The sequence below is a fragment of the Myxocyprinus asiaticus genome, chromosome 31 (genome assembly GCF_019703515.2).
Source record: "Myxocyprinus asiaticus isolate MX2 ecotype Aquarium Trade chromosome 31, UBuf_Myxa_2, whole genome shotgun sequence".
NCBI classification, from domain to species: domain Eukaryota; kingdom Metazoa; phylum Chordata; class Actinopteri; order Cypriniformes; family Catostomidae; genus Myxocyprinus; species Myxocyprinus asiaticus.
Window position 1 is genome coordinate 3,106,224 of NC_059374.1, and position 12,759 is coordinate 3,118,982.

At 40.4% G+C, this 12,759-nt stretch overlaps 1 protein-coding gene across 1 annotated transcript in view; it reads left to right on the forward strand.

The window, feature by feature from the left end:
* The first annotated feature begins 9,917 nt into the window (after positions 1-9,917).
* The window catches only part of LOC127422257 (complement C2-like), a 44,647-nt gene continuing 41,805 nt past the window's right edge, over positions 9,918-12,759 (forward strand). The window contains exon 1 of the mRNA XM_051665647.1: positions 9,918-10,032. Coding sequence (XP_051521607.1) covers positions 9,975-10,032 — 58 coding nt within the window. The 5' untranslated portion in view covers positions 9,918-9,974. The remainder of the gene's footprint in view (positions 10,033-12,759) is intronic.

A 12,759-nucleotide genomic window follows, 5' to 3' on the forward strand; every position in this document is an offset into this window, starting at 1 on the left:
TAATCTGTCAAATCTAACACAACAGTCACCACTTACTGCGCATGCGCTGACATTTTTGTAAATAAAAGGATTGGTCTATAGACTTTACTCACAGTAGCACCATGTTTGATTTTTAATAGGAATGGAAACGAGGCTGTGAGGGATAGACTTACCATTTCTTCAATGCATGCATGGTGTAAATCTGTAAAAAGCTCCAATATCCCATCTGATTTTCCACAACTCATGTTGTCTGGAGATTTTTGTCTATTGAGTGTCCTTGAAAGATATTTTTTCAATGTTTTGTACATGGAACGATCCAAACAAAGATACCACTGCTGTGAATAAGGTCTAGCATGTGCTGAATAACATTTATATACAGGTGCATCTCAATAAATTAGAATGTTGTGGAAAAGTTAATTTATTTCAGTAATTCAACTCAAATTGTGAAACTCGTGTATTAAATAAATTCAATGCACACAGACTGAAGTAGTTTAAGTCTTTGGTTCTTTTAATTGTGATGATTTTGGCTCACATTTAACAGAAACCCACCAATTCACTATCTCAAAAAATTAGAATATGGTGACATGCCAATCAGCTAATCAACTCAAAACACCTGCAAAGGTTTCCTGAGCCTTCAAAATGGTCTCTCAGTTTGGTTCACTAGGCTACACAATCATGGGGAAGACTGCTGATCTGACAGTTGTCCAGAAGACAATCACTGACACCCTTCACAAGGAGGGTAAGCCACAAACATTCATTGCCAAAGAAGCTGGCTATTCACAGAGTGCTGTATCCAAGCATGTTAACAGAAAGTTGAGTGGAAGGAAAAAGTGTGGAAGAAAAAGATGCACAACCAACTGAGAGAACCGCAGCCTTATGATTGTCAAGCAAAATCGATTCAAGAATTTGGGTGAACTTCACAAGGAATGGACTGAGGCTGGGATCAAGGCATCAAGAGCCACCACACACAGACGTGTCAAGGAATTTGGCTACAGTTGTCGTATTCCTCTTGTTAAGCCACTCCTGAACCACAGACAACGTCAGAGGCGTCTTACCTGGGCTAAGGAGAAGAAGGACTGGACTGTTGCCCAGTGTTCCAAAGTCCTCTTTTCAGATGAGAGCAAGTTTTGTATTTCATTTGGAAACCAAGGTCCTAGAGTCTGGAGGAAGGGTGGAGAAGCTCATAGCCCAAGTTGCTTGAAGTCCAGTGTTAAGTTTCCACAGTCTGTGATGATTTGGGGTGCAATGTCATCTGCTGGTGTTGATCCATTGTGTTTTTTGAAAACCAAAGTCACTGCACCCGTTTACCAAGAAATTTTGAAGCACTTCATGCTTCCTTCTGCTGACCAGCTTTTTAAAGATGCTGATTTCATTTTCCAGCAGGATTTGGTACCTGCCCACACTGCCAAAAGCACCAGAAGTTGGTTAAATGACCATGGTGTTGGTGTGCTTGACTGGCCAACAAACTCACCGGCCCTGAACCCCATAGAGAATCTATGGGGTATTGTCAAGAGGAAAATGAGAAACAAGAGACCAAAAAATGCAGATGAGCTGAAGGCCACTGTCAAAGAAACCTGGGCTTCCATACCACCTCAGCAGTGCCACAAACTGATCACCTCCATGCCACGCCGAATTGAGGCAGTAATTAAAGCAAAAGGAGCCCCTACCAAGTATTGAGTACATATACAGTAAATTAACATACTTTCCAGAAGGCCAACAATTCACTAAAAATGTTTTTTTTTATTGGTCTTATGATGTATTCTAATTTTTTGAGATAGTGAATTGGTGGGTTTTTGTTAAATGTGAGCCAAAATCATCACAATTAAAAGAACCAAAGACTTAAACTACTTCAGTCTGTGTGCACTGAATTTATTTAATACACGAGTTTCACAATTTGAGTTTGAATTACTGAAATAAATGAACTTTTCCACGACATTCTAATTTATTGAGATGCACCTGTATTTTTTCTTGGCAGATACCTTTAACAAGTAGTTAAAGGGCAGTTCATTTAAAAATTAAATTTCTGTCATCACTGGTCACCCTTGAGTCTGAATGAATTTCTCTCTGCCATGGAACAAAAAAGGAGATGTTAAGCAAAACTTTTAGTCTCAGTCTCAATTCACTGTCACTGCATCTTATTATCATTCAGTGAAAGTGAATGGTGACTGAAACTCCCTGATATCTCCTTGTGATATCCACTCAAATAAGAAAGTCATGCAGGTTTGCAACAGCATGAAGGTAAGTGATGACAATTAAAATTTTTGAGTGAAATATCTCAAATAAAAACTCATTAGTTACCTTAAAATTGGCCGTTTAAAGTTGACAAGATGCATTGAAAATGGTAACAGATTAAATTATTTAAGAGAAGGAGAGGGAGAGACGCTGTGCTGCTGCTTTTCCCCTGATTGGTCTGAATAACTCACAGCATCATGCAGGCTGCTCTGTTTTGTCTGTCCGTGCGCTGTCAGTGTCCTCTTTGCTCTGCGACGTTATCACTGCATGAGAAAAGGGACGTGTGGCGTGAGAGCGTGAGAACAGTGTCAATTGCGTTGGCAGCCCTAGATCTAGAGAGATGGAGATGAGAGATATAACAGGTGTAACTCTGCAGCTGAGTAGTTCTGTTAGCTTTACAATTATTGTCAAAGGTAGTGTAAAATAAGGAAGGGCAACAATTTGAAAGGCGTCAAAAGACGATCCAATCTTGCATGCTTGCAAATTGTAACGTTGACCACTTTGTCAATTATAAGCAGGAGCGACAGTGTAAGAGACGCAAAATAACGCCATTTGCATTTCGGATTAACGGGCTTATGAAGGTTTATACATGTGTAACATCGTAAGTTCAGTAAAAACGTGCTTCCGTGCACATGCTCACACAACTCAAGCGTCGGCTGCTTAATGACAGATGCATGAGAGAGATGATTTTGACTCACGCAGATTCTGCTGTTTTAAGCGTCTCCTCTATTCATGCCCTGAAATTTAATACCTCAGTAAACGAAATTTAAGACTTCTTGTAATTTATTTACGATATTTAAGACTTTTTATGGCCTTTAATTTTAAAAAGTAAATTTAAGACTTTAAGGACCCGCGGATACCCTGAGGACCTGATTTAGGAGCCGCTGACGGTTGAGGATCTCAAATTTAAAGGTCCTGCAACCCTCCGAACCCTCCTTTCAAGATGTCACACTTGCCCATTAAACCAATGTAATTCCATAACAGTTTCATGGACGGCCTTAAAATTGGTGCAAAGACTTGGGGCTTCGAATGCTTCATCATCTGGCCCTCAGAAACAACATATTAAAAAGCTGTGTTCCTCAGTGATTGGGAAGTACTCTTGGGGTCACACGGTTTGTTGTTGTTGAACTTTAAATAAGTCCAAGTAGGAATGCACATATCCTCACAGAAACTGATATATGATGTAACAGTATCTGTGAGCTCGTCCAGGTCTGTGGCTGCAGCCTCAAAAACACTCCAATCCATGCAATCAAAGCAGGCTTGTAGTTCCCGCTCTGCTTCATTGGTCCATCTCTTTACAGTTCTTACTACTGGCTTGGTTGATTTTAATTTCTGCCTGTAGGTTGGAAGAAGAAGAACCAGACAGTGATCAGAGAGTCCCAAAGCTGCTCTAGGGACAGAGCGATATGCATCCTTTATTGTTGTGTAGCAGTGATCCAGTATATTTCTGTCTCTGGTGGGGCATGTAATGTGCTGTTTGTATTTGGGCAGTTCACGTGTGAAATTTGCTTTGTTAAAATCTGGGTATTGTTGTTCTGTGTCTGTGATTTGATCAGTCAGCTGTTGCAGCGCTGTGTTCACACACACATTTGGCGCGATATACACACTCACCAGAATAAACGAGGAAAACTCCCGTGGCGAGTAGAAAGGCTTACAGTTAATAAAGAGCACTTCCAAATTAGGACAGCACATCCTCTTTAAAGTTGTTACATCTGTACACCAACTTTCATTGATGTAAAAGCATGTTCCACCGCCTCTCGTTTTCCCCGTTAACTCTGCGATGCGATCCGCTCTGAACAGCTGAAAGCCCGGCAGATGTAACATGTTGTCCGGAATGGCTTCACTCAGCCAGGTTTCTGTGAAGCACAAGGCAGCAGAGTTTGAAAAGTCCTTGTTTGTACGGGTGAGAAGATGTAGTTCCTCCGTTTTGTTAGGAAGAGTGCAGAGATTCGCTAGATGAATGCTCGGCAGCGTTGTTCGAAAGCCGTGCTGACGGAGCCTTACCAGCGCACCTGCTCGTCTCCCTCGCCTGCATCTCATAGCGCGTTTAAACAACGCAGCCGTGCCTCTGACTAAAATGTCCAGCAAAACGTCTGAATATTCAAAAACTGGGAAAAGCCTGGCTACCACCCCTGGAGTTCGCTATTTCGCTAGTTCGAATGCCAGGGTGTGCTGAGTGACTCCAGCCATGTCTTCTAAGCAACCAAATAGAGGGCAGACGTCTCCTGTGATGTTTTTCAAACTTCAAAATAGCCTTTTTAAGAAATATGGGTTGACACAGTGGGCACCAAACATGTGGCCCGTGATGACACAGTGTAAATATCTATTTGGGGAAAATAGTTGGTTAGGGGACAAATAGTGGATCAGTGGGACTCTGGGAGCATGGCCTGGGTGGTCAGGGGGTCTCAGGGGTCATTTTGGAGAAATAGTTGGTTAAGGGAAAAATAGTGATTCCGTGGGACTCGGGGGGCATGGCCCGGGTGGTCAGGGGGTCTCAAGGGTCACTTGGGAGAAATAGTTGGTTAGGGGACAAATAATGGTTCTGTGGGACTCGGGGGGCATGGCCCAGGTGGTCAGGGGGTCTAAGGGATCACTTGGGAGAAATAGTTGGTTAGGGGACAAATAGTGGTTCCGTGGGACACTGGGGGTCTCAGTGGTCAGTTGGGAGACCACCTGCAGCTTGATGTCACCCCCTAATTTGGTCCATTTGCCCATTAAAAGGAGTCCTTCAAAGATTATCTTGAAAAAGTGAAAATGTCCATTTGGCGTCTAATCCTGATGGCTCATGGCGGTACATGAACCTGGTCCATCGCAGCAACTATTCGCTCAATGGCAATCAGAATGAATGGACAAATTTCCACGAACCCTCTAATTTCCCTTACTCTCTATTTGGACCAAGCCCTGCTCCAGTGGCTCCATCGCATGAAGGTAAGGATTGACACCTGTTGGAAATTATCTCTAACAGCCTTTTGGGTATTGCAGGGAGAGCTGAGGGATAAAAAGGGGACAGTCCAGACCACCGGGAGAGAGAGAGAGACACACAAAGCTGACTGTGTGTGCATTCCATTATGCTGGAAAGCAAACTGTTTTATGTTAGCTGAAAAGTGGAAAATAAAAGATTTACATTGACTGTTCAACTGGCCCCAGCTTCCTCCACAAGAGTGCAAGAAACCTGTCACAGAAGAATGTAATTGTGTTGTTTTATTATATTTTTCAGGATGGTCAATGTGATTCAAGGGGTGTTCCTGGATGGGAGGTAGTGAATAGTTTGGCAGGGTACCTTGTCAGCCTCAACTGCACTATAACTGCTTTGTCAACCAAGGAGATAACAGAGATATTGCAACTGTATTCATGTCTGCATGTCATTGACCTGTCCCCCTCTAAATATTCACTTAAAAGCAAGAAAAAGAATTACATATTCATATTAACAGCTGCACTTCAGAAATATAAATGTATTGAACTATAAGTATTGTATTAAGAATTTGATCCACCTTATTTTTCAACTTAAGAGCTGGCACAGCCATTTTGATGAGAAATTTAGGGAGTTATAATTAGTAGTAGTTCAGGCTACAATACAGTTTGTGACTGTTTAGAATCATTCAGTATGCAGCTTCATGCTGTACATGCTATTAAATATACTTTTTCTCTGGGCCTGGGTAGCTCAGCGAGTATTGACGCTGACTACCATCCCTGGAGTCTCAAGTTCGAATCTAGGGCATGCTGAGTGACTCCTGCCAGGTGTCTTAAGCAACCAAATTGGCCCGGTTGCTAGGGAGGGTAGTCACATGGGATAACCTCCTCGTGGTCACGATTAGGGGGTTCTAGCTCTTAATGGGGCACGTGGTAAGTTGTGCGGTATGGTTTTTTCAGGCTACTTGACAGACAGAAGAGAACTGACCGGGACTTAGTGCAAATAATTGAAGAAAACTTGTCACGAAATGTCACACTCTAGTCCTGCTGTTGCTGCCAGCGCTCACAACCACAGAGGTCGCTCCCCTGTCCCTTCCTATTCTCACAGCCACAAAGGCTGTTCCACAGTCACTGCCTGAACTCACAGCCACAAAGGCTGCTCCCCCGTCAATGCCAGTGTCCATGGTCCTGTCTCTCTGTCAGTCTGGGTTTTGGTCTGATGGGGCCGTGGCATTATCCACCCATGTCTGTCTCTATATGAGCATGCAGCTTTTGTTATATTCCCTGCCACACACTCTTCTGTCTGTTATTGACGTGGGTGCATTGTGCTTGTGTCATTTTGGCTGCATGCACTCCTGTCAATTCTTGTCTGTCTTCATGTCTGTATATCGCGTCCGTGTGCCCGGGTCGTGAGCTGTCTTCATGTTTGTACTGAGGTTCGGTCACTTCGGTAAGGTGTCGGGTGTGCCTGTGGCCGAACTCTCAAGTGTCTGTTCTTGTCGTGTTTAACGATTGGCATGAGTGTATACCGCCTCATTGTCTTGGCGATGTGCACTTATGCCAATCTGATGTTTTGCCTGCTTATGAGAGCATGCAGCTTTTGTTATTGTTTCTAGAGTGTCGTGTGCTCCTCAGCCTTACGTCATACCCCGCCTCCTTGTTTGCCCATTATTAATTTATTAGTTTCACCTGCCATGATTTAACATGCTTGATTTCTCTACATATTTAAGTCTCCTCGTGTTTGCTTCCAGTGCCTGTTTGTATTGTTCTCTAGCCTTGTTTTGTTCTACAGTCAGGGTTGGGAGGGTTACTTTTGAAATGTATTCCATTATAGAATACATGCTGTAAAATGTAATTTGTAACATATTTTGTTAGATTACTCAAGGTCAGTAACATATTCTAAATACTTTGGATTACTTCTTAAGCACTGATAGATTTTTTTCACTTGTTTTGACTATAAAAACTCTGGCAGTACTGTAAGACAAAATACACATTACATACTCATTAAAAATACATACTCTGAAAAACCTAAATATCTTATGCAGTGTTGTTTCTAAAACAAGATATATCAAATTGATCTTGTTGTAAGGATTTTTAGATATTTTTACACAAAAACAATACAAAAATTATTATTAAAAATATGATTTTTGCCCTAATATCAAAGGTCTTACTAGAAAAAAGAAATTATGATCCAACGTGAATTTTCTTGATAAAAAAAATATGATCATGCCTGGTAATGTTCATGTAAAATGGCTAGAAATAGCATTTTAGCTTAGCGTAAAGCTGACAATTTACACAAGGTTTATTTCTATTTCTTCTGCTCCAAACTTACTTCAAACTTACTTCTCTGTCTGCTCGTATGAATGTAACACATCATAAGAAATTGTTTCACTGCTGTTCAAATGCACTTTGGATCGCATCATTTATATGTATAAATGTTTTCCATCTGAAAGGACTAAATATTAAATGAAACAAATGAAAATAAAATGCAAAGTAATCTCTTCAGTAATCAAAACACTATTTGAATGTAACTGCATTCTAAATACCAATTATTTACATTGTAATTGTAGTGGAATACAGTTACTTATATTTTGTATTTTAAACACGTATTCCCGTTACATATATTCCGTTACTCCCCAACCCTGTCTACAGTCAATCCTGTGTCTGTTTATTCCAGTGTTCCAGTCGATCATGTTTCACTGTTCCTGGTCTCGGTCCAGTCGTTCCTGATTCTTTATTATTTAATAAAGTATTTTTGTTTTTTTTTAACGCTGTGTTTGGGTCCTACCTCACCTCTTTGCTACACACCCTTATAGAAAAGGCTTAAAACTAAAATTTCCCTCTAAGTTTTTTTATTTTTTCCTTTTCTCTTCCTTTCCCCCCACACCTAGCAGTCTCTTTTGCCCTGTTTTTTGCTGAGTGGTTAAGCAGATGGACTAGAAATCCATTATGGTCTCCCCACGCAGGTTTGAATCCTGCTAACTATGTTGTCAGTGGGCTTCAACACTTACGCTTCTGGCAACACCTGCGTACTTGGGGTTTGCGACAATACATGTCTTGTCAAAGCCTTTTAGAGGCAGTGTATGCTTTTTAAAACAGTTGCCAGAAAGGTAACCCTTCAAAACAATTGTGCTCCATGTATGCCTCTGAAAAATAAAGAAATTCATTCTGCCAGCTAAAGAAGCTAAGGCCTCTTTGTATTTAAGCAGATATGAGTGCGCTAATCTGAATCATGTAGCGGTTAGCACTCTACGCTGTGGCCACAGCGAACCCGGGTCATGGCATCTCTAGAAAATTATGTGTGTTAGGAATTAAATTAAACTGTCCGCATGTCTACGCTATTATTTAGGAAAATTAGCGACTTTGCATATCTCTAACAGTAATAAGTAGGAAATTGTATAATGGAATTAGCCACATTCAACCACCATTATAAGAAGGATAAATGACAAATGATCAAATTGTAAATCTGAATAAAATTCTCCACCATTAATATGTAATACAATGGCTCATTGTATCCGATCAAAATTTATATGTAAGGAATTAGCCTAATAAGGGAATTATGATTAATTCACTTATTGAAAGAATTAAAAGTGTACGTCTGATCACTTGGCCATGCTGAGTTGATATGAAACATCTGTTTATTCTTTAGAGTAATACTATTCTCATGGCTTATTGAAAATAATATCACAAATATGTTTAGATATGGTTCGAGCTTTGGAGCGCAGATCTTTTAAAAATCAATTGACGAGATTATCAAAATATACCACAGTCAAATTATCTTTGAATACAAACAAGACTTTATTACTAATCTAAACACAAAAACTAACACATAGACAAACATTAAAAACAGGTTGGTGAGTAAAGTGTGTGAATGAAATGATCTGTACAGAGAAAATGAACTTTATGGAGTCTAGAGACAATAACTTGAGAACAATTCAATATTTCTTTGAGTGCACCTCGATTTGCAAACCCCAAATATTTAAAGAGAATTACAATTGTACTTTTTAAAATCAATTGGTCACCATACATTTTTAGAGGGTTAAATGTGATTAAAATGGTTGTAAATGGAAAAAAACGGATAAAACATACACTTTCACATGTGTGTGTGTACAAATACAGTTGCACCCCTGCCCTCCCCGTACCGGTTTAATGCTCAAAACATGTGCTTATCTTAACTATAACGCGATAGGTTGATGACATGAGAAGATGGTCAGAGGTGTTGTACAGATATATTTTAATAACTTTGTGTTGTCTCTTGGAGTTTCATGAGCACAGAGGCATATCAGTACATCCACAGCTGAAGATAGGATCTTGTGTATTTATGAATGAAGTACTCTTGTTTTAAAATCTCCCCGCTCTGCTTCCAGTTGTTATGACATCACCTGAACACTTTTAAATAGTCATGATAGCTTTTGACAACTCTATAACCTGTAAATCCACTTTGCTAGCTAATTACACTTTGACATCAACACCATAGAAATCTATATAGAACCACTAAAACGGAAGTTACGAGACCAAATTTTCAAGATGGCTGCTTGCTAGTTTCTCTGTCGCATTCACTGGTAAGTTCATCTGCTGAAGAGTGTAAACAGTGACTCTGTGGCATTTTCAAAGCTTTCTGATTATTTGAGCAGTCCAACATGTCTTTTTCAAGGCTTGAGAATTGAATCACACAGAATTGACTTCCATATAGTATTTCACAATTTTCTCAAAACCGCATGTTAATGTTTAATCTCTCTTCAAATACCTGAGTTACAAAGGTTCAAATTGACAATGCACCCCATTTATGAGAGTAAAGAGAAACTTAGGAGAAGAACTTCAGAGAAGAGAAACCAGCACAAATAGTTTTAGCCATGCGCTGCTCCACTGCCGGTTTTATCACTTTTTCTTTGTATGTCTCTATATGCAAAGGTAAGTGCCATATGACACCACCACAAAACACAAGAATAATAATAATAATAAAAAAAAAAACGTATTCTCAGATCAGAAATCGGCTACAACCACGAGCAAGAATGTTCTTTCAGATTTACATAAGAAACACATATACACACACACACACACACCCACTAAATAATTTTCCACTAAATAATTTATTTCTAAATATCTCTAAATTGTAATTTTAAGATCTTTGCTGCAGTTGGGGGTGTAAAAAGTACTCCGAAATTATACTTAAGTGAAAGTATGGATACTGAGTAAAACTTTTTCTCAATTAAAAGTCTAAGTTTTTAGCCAAAAACATACTTAAGTTGAAGTAAAAAAGTATTCACGTTAATTTGTACTCAAGTATTAAAAAGTAAAAAGTAACTTTTTTTTTTTTTTAGCTAAAATGAAATCAAGAGAGGAGATTATGTGAGTGAGGATGCTGTTAAATTTGACTGGTTTAAGTCGCATTTTTACTGTCTCTGGCGACTTTAATATTTTTCCAGTGGCATTCGCAACCTAGTCCTAGAATCATGTTACAATAACAAAAGTTTTGCAAAATTATCTTTATGTTGCCTGTTGTACATAACACGTCACTTTCCTGGTGGAATGAACACTAGAGGCGCTAAAACAACAATGACTTTTATCCACTTTAACTTAAATCACAAGTAAAATGGCAGATTATCAGTTCATAAACACTTTTCACTGTGTTCCCCACACATTGCGTTATGACATCTAAAAACTTTTACTATAGCACATGACTCATACTAATGTTTGAATTACATAATCAATTACATTTACAAGCTTGTTTAAGTGTGATCAAATTGCACGGAAGCTTAACTGATAGAGTGTTGCATATGTGATATAAAGGACGATTCCTGAAGAGTCGACATGTGAGCCAAAAATGTCATTGAAGCAGTACCACCCCCCCCCCCCCCCCCCCCCCCAAAGGTCGGACAACACTCCACTCGTTTTGTTGACTTCAATCTCGATAGAACATTAATCTTTAAAATTTACATTTAAAATGTAAAATTTGTTTGAGAGAACATTACACTCGCTTTTAGCGCCACACATTGGACATTTTACTTCGGAACTACCCTGAGATGTGTAATGAACCACATCATTTTATTTAACATAAACATTTTCACTGTCAATCAGTGTTCATAGCATGGGAGAAGGCACTCACAAATTGTGATGTTAGAGAACCCAGCCCCTTTAGACATAATGAAAGTTTGAAGAAAGTTAGTAATGTTATTGGTTTTGTGAATTGTTTTCTTAGGTTTGCTACCAAACCTTGCTGTTGAGCAGGTGGATAAATTCAATAAAAGTCATACTTAATATTTACTCATATTCTATTATTTTTATTATCATTATTACCATCATCATCATTGCTGGTTTTATAGATTTTATTATAATTAATAGTTGCCTAACAACAACAACAACAATAATTTGGCAAATAGGGAGTATACATTTATAGATATAATTTAAATATGAAGGCAAGTGTAAAAAATAAATGACATTGTGACGAGGAGGAGGGCGTGGCCGGGCTGTGATGGTGCACGGCCGGCGCTGAATCAGCTGATCACCAGGAGAGTGAGATAAAGGGGAGCCGGAGGCGCCAGTTCGAGAGAGAGAGAAAGACGCATGCGTCCGCGTTGCATGTGTGTCTGTGTTTATGTTGGTTTAAGTTCATTTATATCATTAAACTTTACATTTACTGTTCAGCTGGTTCCCGCCTCCTCCTTGCCCACCTTTACCTGTTACAGTGGTGCTGAAACCCAGGAGGGAGGAGGGATGCGCTGTCGCAGAGTCCTCGCCGCTGCCATCCGCCAGGGGAGCAGCCGCGGCCGTCTGCCTGGGGACAGAAGGGTCACTGCCAGCCAACGAGTGCCGGAGGAACTGCTGCCATCTGCCAAAGAAGGGGAGGAGCAGTTCCGTCCGCCAGGGGCTGGAGGACTCGCTGCCATCCGCCGGGGAAGAAAGGAGCTGGAGTCGACCACAGGACAGAGGAGCGGTTGAGGACTGGGTGACAGCGCGTCCAGGAGCCAGCGAGCAAGTTCTTCTCTCTCTCTCCTCTCTCTCTCTGTGTGTCTCCTCTTGCCCTTTCCCTCTCCCCACGCCTCCCCTCGTCTCTTCCCCAGGTTCATAGGAGGCGGGGTGGACCACCGGCTGACAGAACGGCCAGAAGGGCAGCGTCTCCCCTCCAGAGATGGGGTGGGGGGGAGTTCATCAGACCGGTGGCCCCTCGGTCTGAATCGGGCAGGGGAGGAGTGTGATGAGGAGGACGTGGCCTGGCCGTGATGTGCACGGCCGGTGCTGAATCAGCTGATCAACGGGAGAGCGAGATAAAGGGGACCCCGAGGCGCCATGTGTGTCTGTGTTTGTTTGTTTATGTTGGTTTAAGTTCATTTATATCATCAAACTTTACATTTATTGTTCAGTTGGTTCCCGCCTCCTCCTTGCCCACCTTTACCTGTTACAAACGTACACATTTATTTACAAAAGCATCACTTGAATTGTATGTTGCCATGAGACACTCGATCTTTGTCAATCTGTAGTTTGTTGGATGCAGTGAAAAGGTGGCTTCAGTTTAGTGAGATGAAAGAAAATGATCTGCAAAAATGTAATGAGTACTTTTTAAGTTTAAATAAAATCATAAGGAGTAAAAAGTACTATTTTTACTTTGGAAATGTAATTACGTAAAAGTACAAGTATTCC